Below are 9,323 nucleotides of genomic sequence, written 5' to 3'. Positions count from 1 at the left end.
AAGTAAGAGAAACTGGTAATTTAGAGGAGGAGTGGAAGTTAGTAAAAGAAAATTTTGTTGGGATTGAAAGTGATGTATGTGGCAAGAAGGTTGTTGGAGGCAACATGAGGAAGGGCAGTGAATGGTGGAATGAACGAGTGAAGGTAAAAGTGGAAGAGAAAAAGAGGGCTTTTGAAGAATGGCCGCAGAGTAATAGTATAGAGAAGTATGAAAAATATAGAGAGAAAAATGTGGAAGTGAAGCGCAAGGTACGTGAGGCAAAGAGGGCAGCTGACCTGAGGTGGGGTCAGGGATTGGGTCAGTCATATGAAGAGAATAAGAAGAAGTTTTGGAAAGAGGTGAAGAGAGTAAGGAAGGCTGGCGCAAGAATTGAAGAGACAGTGAAAGATGGAAATGGAAGGTTGTTAAAAGGAGAGGAGGCAAGGAAAAGGTGGGCGGAATATTTTGAAAGTTTGCTGAATGTTGAGGATAATAGGGAGGCAGATATAATTGCTGTTGCAGGTGTTGAGGTGCCAGTGATGGGAGATGAGAATGAGAGAGAGATTACAATAGAGGAAGTGAGGAGAGCACTAGATGAAACGAGAGTAGGAAAAGCATCTGGTATGGATGGTGTGAAAGCTGAGATGTTGAAGGAAGGGGGTGTGACTGTACTTGAATGGTTGGTGAGATTGTTTAATATGTGTTTTGTGGTGTCAATGGTACCAGTAGATTGGGTTTGTGCATGTATTTTACCACTATATAAGGGTAAGGGAGATGTGCATGAGTGTTGTAATTCAAGAGGTATTAGTTTGTTGAGTGTAGTTGGTAGAGTAATGATTAATAGGATTAAGGATAAAACAGAGAATGCAATTTTGGAAGTACAGGGTGGTTTTAAAAGAGGTAGGGGTTGTATGAATCAGATTTTTACAGTTAGGCAGATATGCGAGAAATATTTAGCAAAAGGTAAGGAGGTGTATGTTGCGTTTATGGATTTGGAGAAAGCATATGATGGAGTTGATAGGGAAGCAATGTGGAATGTGATGAGGTTATATGGAGTTGGTGGAAGGTTGTTGCAAGCAGTGAAAAGTTTCTACAAAGGTAGTAAAGCATGTGTTAGAATAGGAAATGAAGTGAGTGATTGGTTTCCGGTGAGAGTGGGGCTGAGACAGGGATGTGTGATGTCGCCGTGGTTGTTTAACTTGTATGTTGATGGAGTGGTGAGAGAGGTGAATGCTCGAGTGCTTGGACGAGGATTAAAACTGGTAGGCGAGAATGACCATGAATGGGAGGTAAATCAGTTGTTGTTTGCGGATGATACTGTACTGGTAGCAGACACAGAAGAGAAGCTTGACCGACTAGTGGCAGAATTTGGAAGGTTGTGTGAGAGAAGGAAGTTGAGAGTTAATGTGGGTAAGAGTAAGGTTATGAGATGTACGAGAAGGGAAGGTGGTGCAAGGTTGAATGTCAAGTTGAATGGAGAGTTACTTGAGGAGGTGGATGAGTTTAAGTACTTGGGGTCTGTTGTTGCAGCAAATGGTGGAGTGGAAGCAGATGTACGTCAGAGAGTGAATGAAGGTTGCAAAGTGTTGGGGGCAGTTAAGGGAGTAGTAAAAAAAAAAAAATAGAGGGTTGGGCATGAATGTAAAGAGAGTTCTATATGAGAAAGTGATTGTACCAACTGTGATGTATGGATCGGAGTTGTGGGGAATGAAAGTGATGGAGAGACAGAAATTGAATGTGTTTGAGATGAACTGTCTAAGGAGTATGGCTGGTGTATCTCGAGTAGATAGGGTTAGGAACAAAGTGGTGAGGGAGAGAACGGGTGTAAGAAATGAGTTAGCGGCTAGAGTGGATATGAATGTGTTGAGGTGGTTTGGCCATGTTGAGAGAATGGAAAATGTTTGTCTGCTAAAGAAGGTGATGAATGCAAGAGTTGATGGGAGAAGTACAAGAGAAAGGCCAAGGTTTGGGTGGATGGATGGTGTGAAGAAAGCTCTGGGTGATAGGAGGATAGATGTGAGAGAGGCAAGAGAGCGTGCTAGAAATAGGAATGAATGGCGAGCGATTGTGACGCAGTTCCAGTAGGCCCTGCTGCTTCCTCCGGTACCTTAGATGACCGCGGAGGTAGCAGCAGTAGGGGATTCAGCATTATGAAGCTTCATCTGTGGTGGATAATGTGGGAGGTTGGGCTGTGGCACCCTAGCAGTACCAGCTGAACTCGGTTGAGTCCCTGGTTAGGCTGAAGGAACGTAGAGAGTAGAGGTCCCCTTTTTGTTTTGTTTCATTGTTGGTGTCGGCTACCCCCCAAAATTGGGGGAAGTGCCTTGGTATATGGATGTATATATATCATATACGTTCATATAAGATTGCTTTTATAGTATATAAACATTACATATATATACATAATATATATATATATATATATATATATATATATATATATACATATACATATATATATATATATATATATATATATATATATATATATATATATATATACATATTCATAAATGTTTGTATATATACGTTTGTATGCCTATGAATATGTATATATATATGTGTGTATATATGTATATATATACTGTATATAAGTGTGTGTATGTGTGTATATATGAATATGTATATATATATATATATATATATATATATATATATATATATATATATATATATATATATATATATATATATATATATATGTGTGTGTGTGTATATACATGCATATATATACACATATATGTAGAACTATATATGTTTTACACAAATATATTATATATATATATATATATATATATATATATATATATATATATATATATATATATATATATATATATATATATACATATATATGTATATATATAATATACAGTATATATTATGTATATATATAATATACAGTATATATTATGTATATATAATATATATATATATATATATATATATATATATATATATATATATGTAAACATAAATGTAGACCTTTATACGTTTTACACAAATATACATATCCATACATATATATATATATATATATATATATATATATATATACTGTATATTTATATATATATATATATATATATATATATATATATATATATACATACATATATATATATATATATATATATATATATACACACACACACATATATTATATATATATATATATATATATATATATATATATATATATATATATATATATATATATATATATTATGGTCCCGTGTCTTGGAACCAAAAATATATATTATGTGTTACGGCTGACAATCTACACAACCTCTCGTGTTCTAAACTCACCTGTTCTTTTTTCATATAAAGCTGTTATATTCAAATACACTACCCGGACTCTGAGAAAATTATATAACTCTCAGACGGCAGTATATAAAAACACTGAATATCTAAATGTCTCTTAAGTGCACTCAAAATATGCTTGGGTAATTATTATTAAGAACTATTCAAAACAACCTCTTACTTTGATTCTTTAAAAGGGATACAAGAGAGTACTGTAACAAACACTGGTGATCGAAATAATAGTCTTTATAAGAATAAATATATCTTATAAAAATCACAACACTTTGAAAGAAATAAATCACTTGAAATATTAAGTCTGAACAAAACTTAAACTAAGACATAAGAAATTAATACTTATGAAAATTATACAATCCCTTGTTTCACTGGTAATTAAATTTCACACCAATATTTAATCTTGATACTTAATGAAAATAGTTTACCTATAAAACTCTAATGATTAAACTCTTATAGAAATTACATAAGATAAATGATAAACTTGCAAGATTTTAGCTCGCACGAAGTAATCGATGTTAAGCCAAAATAAATACACTTCATTTTTTTACATACATCTCCCCGGGCCAGTTGCAAAGTTTTGCATAATGCTAGCACTCACTACAACGCAATATATTTAAAATCATTTACAAAGTTGTAGTAACGTTTCAACACGCTACACATGATGTGCGTTGAGCACAAACTTAATCACTTTGAAGAGAACACACACTCGAGGTACTTGAGAGAGGGGATGATGGCTCTTTCACAGGATAAGCTTGTTCTCTTCTGTCCTACGCATCCCTAGGGGCACATATATATTGACCTAGTAACTTCTAGATTATTCCAGGTCAGAGATCTAGAAGCTTGGGGCTGGTTCAGCGATGACAGAGTTACCAACTAAACGAAAATTCAGGGGAATGAACCTTGCCTTCAAGGTAACCCTCTCTCAGTTCAACCAATCCCCATTCTCAAACATTAAATAAAAGATAAAATCTAATGCTGCGGTTTTTGAGAACCTTCCAAAACACATGGGAAATATCAGAATTGCGTATTTTCTCACTAACATGACGCAATATCTCATGAAACATAAAAAAAATTACATAAGCCCTTGTTGATACTTCGTAGGGTTCTTATTGTATACAGTAATGCCTCACAACACGAAATTAATTGGTTCCGTAATGGCTTTCGTAAAAGGATTTTTTTGTCTTGTGAGTCGCCTTTTGCATGTAAATTGCCTAATTCCTTCCAGACCCAACAAAAACACCACAACAAATAATTATAAAAAGGATACACGCAACTAAACAGTATTAAATGTATGATAAGTACTGTATTTCAATCATTTAATAATAAATTAACCATTGGTAACCTGTAAAAGAAGTGTTTAGTTAGCGTAAACAGTAAAAATACAGTAACAAAAATGTGGGACCTTACCTTTGGAGTGAGGCGATGTCCGAGAGCAAAGTACAGGGCAGTAGAGGAGGATGATAAATGGCGGAAAACGTTAACAAATGGCTGAAAACGTGAACACTTAACTTTCCAAATCAGATGTATGACAGAAAACATTAACACTTAATCTTAGGAAATACATTTACAAATGGCAGGAAATATTAAAACTCAACTTTACGAAAAACTTGAAATAAAATTTCTTCTTTTCCCTTGTTTAATTTTTTTTTTCCGTTTTGTATTTTGTAAATATGATTATACTACGTATTTTCTTCATCACTGCCACTTTTTGGTTTTTTAGCTGGCACTTGGTCTGCTTCTAGCGAAGGCCTCTTTTCAAAATAATTGTCCAAAGAAGCTTGTTTCAGCCTGCTACTTAAAATTTTCCTGAAATGACTCTGGCAAACTTCACTACAGTACTCAAGCGCATGACTTGTAAGAATTTCTTCTGAGTGACTCTTTTCTACAAGAGCCACCATTTAAAATTAGCCATCTAGACCCTCCTTAATTTCTTCCGTTATCAGTGGGTCATCCTTCTCTCCCCCCCCCACCCCACTGTATTCTTCCTGAAAGGTCATCCGTCTTAATTTCCTTTTGGTGCTCCTCAATAAGCTAATCAATGTTGGCCTCATCAACATCCAGACCCATGGACTTCCCGAGTGTAAAGATCTCGGCAACTTCAGATTAAGTAACAGGTTTGGGTTCGTCAACATTTTCAGAATCAGCTTCAGCTTAGTCTGCTTGGAAACCCTAAAAATCTCGTGCAGAGACGGCATCAGGCCACAGCTTCTTCCAAGCAGAGTTCAAAGTGTGCCCCGAAACCTCCTGCCAAGCTTGATCGATGATTTTGAGGCATATGACAATATCAAAATTCTCCTTTCAAAATTGACGAAGGGCTAGGTTTGCACTCTCAATGATTTTGAAACATCTCTAAAAGAGATATTTCGTATAAAGCTTCTTAAAATTTGAAATCACTTGCTGGTCCATGGGCTGGAGAAGAGGGATGGTGTTCGATAGAAGATAGGGAACCTTGATGAAGGGATATTGTGCTACAACATCTTCATCGAGGGCAGGAAGGCGAGCTGGGGCATTGTCCAGCACCAGCAGGCATTTCATAGGGAGCCGCTTCTCTTCCAAGTACTTTTTCCCAATCGGTCCAAAACAAATGTTTATCCACTCAATGAAAAATTGTCTTGTTACCCAAGGATTTCCATTAGCCCTCCACAACACGTTTAGATTTTCCTTAGTGACTTTGTGGGTCTTGGAGGCTCGAGGAGTATCGAAGTGATGCACCAGCAGGGGTTTCACCTTGCAAGCTCCACTGGCATTTGCACAGAGTGCAAGGGTAAGCATGTCCTTCATAGGCTTATACCCAGGTAGCCTCTTCTCTTCTGCCGTGATGTACATTCGACAAGGCATTTTAAAAAAAAAAAAAAGCCCACTCTCGTTGCAATTGAAGACTTGCTGGGGACTGTAGCCTTCCCAGACAAACAACTCATCGAATGTCTTAACAAAGGCTTCGGCCGCTTTCGTGTCCGAGCTTGCAGCCTCCCCATAACGCACCACTTAATGAATGCCTGAGCTTCACTTAAATCTATCAAACCACCCACGAAAAGCCTTGAACTCTGTGGGTTCCTGCTTTGATGTTCCTTCTCCTGCTTCAGCTTCGACCTGAGCATGCATGAGATCACCGAAAATGGCGTGTCTTTCTGGCATCTCATCGTGGACGTAGCTCTTCTTGCTGGAGAAAAGTCATGCCCTTAGAAGTTGTTGCTCCTTTGATAGCTCCCTTCTGCTTCAGGATCGTTCATATCGTAGACAGATTTCGGCCATATTCCTTCACGAGCACACTTAACTGCATGCCAGCCTCGTATTTCTTGATTATTTCCATCTTCATCTCCATTGAAAGCATCATCCTCTTTTTTCCCTTGACATCAGTGACTTTCTTGGGACCCACGGCTAATGATGTAATATAATATCACACATGATACCGTACAGTACAATTGTTACGAAAGTGAAATCACAAACACTAAGTCAATGCCTATGATACCACTGCCGAAACAAAAAGACATAGGAACGCCAATGTGTAGATGCATGATGTGATACAGTACAGTAGATGCTGACCAATAGGAGAGCAGGATCTCATAATAGTAACTAGCATTCAAGTAAAGAGGTAACCAATGGGAGCATGGGAGGATAGTAGCGAGGTTACGGGCTGGGAGCGCGTAAATTTTAAAATCAGTCTCGGACATAGTTGGGCTCTCATACCGTACCTCTTTTCATTGTCCGAAACATTTTCATGCGCGTTGTAAAATTCTTCGCATCTCGTTTTGCAAAGAGAAAACTTCGTAAGAAGATTCTTTTGTATCGAGAAATTTGACTCTACTTAATCGAGATTACGTAAGACTTCGTAACAAAATATGTGAAATAAAAAGTTAATTCTTAAAATTAACTTAAATTTACGCATATTGACTTGAATGAAGAATGCAATGAAATGAATGACAAAAGTCTTATGTAATTTGCATACAAAACTTAAGAATATCATGAATAATATATTTACTAAACGGCAGACCAGCATCGTAAGATATATATATATATATATATATATATATATATATATATATATATATATATATATATATATATATATATATATATATATATATATATATATATATATATATATATATATATATATATATATATATATATATATATATATATATATATATATATATATATATATATATAAGAGAGAGAGAGAGAGAGAGAGAGAGAGAGAGAGAGAGAGAGAGAGAGAGAGAGAGAGAGAGAGAGAGAGAGAGAGAGAATTTATATATGTATATAGGTGTGTGAGTGACTGCTTGTTTTTTACTGGTACATTTCTCTACACATTTCAAACTTTCCTTTCATACATACCTTAGATAACCTGCTCCTGATAGCGACGCTGACAAACTCCACTGGAATGAAGATGAAAACGTAAGGAACCCACCACTGGCTTTCTGAAGTTGTCATCCCAAAAGCTAAGAGTCGACAAAAGAGGAGTACAAGAGTCATACTTCCTACAGAACAGTCATGGAGACGCAGGTATACGAAAACCGGAGTTAAGCATATCATTGAAATCGATGTACCAACATCATCAACAATCTTGTATATACTGTATGAGTTTATGTCCCAGTTGAGAACTCGCAGTACCCATAAGTACAGGTTGTGTGGATATGTGCCGATTATCATAAGCATGAGCCATAATAAAAGCATAATATGCCATCTCCCGTTTCCTTGCCGCTTTCTTAAGCAAGCACGAAATAAATCTACTACATTCTTAGGGTTCCAAAAACGCTGTTGTTTGGAGATTTCTTTATTTTGTTCGATCAGTTTTTTATTATCTTTTATGATGAAAAGAGAGTAAAAGAAGCAAAGTAGGTAAAGGAACGTGCTAAAACCAAAGACCCAACAGAACCCTCCTGCATCATAGATCAGGGTTCCCAAAGCAGTACCGGCTGGAGATCCCAGAGACCAGATACCTTTCATTAAAGCAAGTCGTTTGGTTCGAGCTTCAGCCTTTGACATATCAGACATGTAACTGTAAACGGCCATAAAGAATAAAGACCACCCGCCTCCGAACGATGAACAAAACGAGGCTACATACAAAATTTCTGGAGGCCAAGTTGGAAAAAAGGAAACCAAGAGATAGGTTACAGAATTGAGGGTGGTACCAAATAATGATAGAAGTATAGGCACTTTCCTCCCTCTTTGGTCACTCCAAGTTGCGATAAATGATAACAGTAACACGGGAATTATGCTTGATATCAGATTTTCATAAAAGTGAAAAAGGTTAACCCGCTTCTGCACTTCCACTTGTATACTTTCGTGGTTCCCATCGTTCATTTTCTCACATACTTCACTGGGATAACCAAGTGTTACCCTGCAGTACCGATCAAGCTTCAAATTCTCAGTTGGAGCATATGAGCCAGTCAAAGCCATTCCATTCAGAAACAACATGGGTTCAATTGTAATCGCGCTGAAAACATCTTTGGCCAACCTTGAGGCCTTACGGAACCTTGCGCACACCATTGTCCCTACTATAGAACTGCAAGATAAAGGCTGAAATATGTGAAGTAACTCCCTTATCATAATTATCATCTTCTTCTAGAATAGATAATTGGCCTATTCATCGAAAGATATTACTGGTGCCTAATATTCTGCCATACATTATGTCAAATAGGGTAATATATCTTTATGGAATAATTTTTTCAAGGGTATTGCTTTTGCGAAACAGCTGTTGAAACAAAATAAATTGAATCAAGAATTCGCGGATTGTGAAAAGCTCACACTAAAAATATAAATAAACTAGGTAACTGCTGCGAATATTCCTATAGGAAACACGTTGAAGTCATTTAGTATTTTTGGAATGTTAAGAGTGATATTAAACTCATGAAATAAACATGATTGTACTGAAACTATTTGTGATTTATCCTGTTAATTTTTTAATCAATATATTGAATTTACTGTATTCAAGATTATCATTGTAAATCAAAGGTTTGGTTACATATGGTGACATTTAACAATTATATGAATGTCATCTACTAATGTTTTCTTCGTACCAT

The 9,323-nt window shown here is 36.1% G+C and overlaps 1 protein-coding gene across 1 annotated transcript in view; it reads right to left on the bottom strand.

Annotated features, from left to right (window-relative positions):
• The window catches only part of LOC137638003 (lysosomal proton-coupled steroid conjugate and bile acid symporter SLC46A3-like), a 22,221-nt gene extending 13,431 nt beyond the window's left edge, over nucleotides 1–8,790 (bottom strand). The window contains exon 1 of the mRNA XM_068370098.1: nucleotides 7,636–8,790. Coding sequence (XP_068226199.1) covers nucleotides 7,636–8,790 — 1,155 coding nt within the window. The remainder of the gene's footprint in view (nucleotides 1–7,635) is intronic.
• Between the last annotated feature and the right edge of the window lie 533 nt (nucleotides 8,791–9,323).

Source organism: Palaemon carinicauda, chromosome 1 (assembly GCF_036898095.1).
Source record: "Palaemon carinicauda isolate YSFRI2023 chromosome 1, ASM3689809v2, whole genome shotgun sequence".
Taxonomy (NCBI): Eukaryota; Metazoa; Arthropoda; class Malacostraca; order Decapoda; family Palaemonidae; genus Palaemon; species Palaemon carinicauda.
Note: the sequence above shows the minus strand (reverse complement) of the source record. Positions and strands in the feature narration are given on the sequence as shown.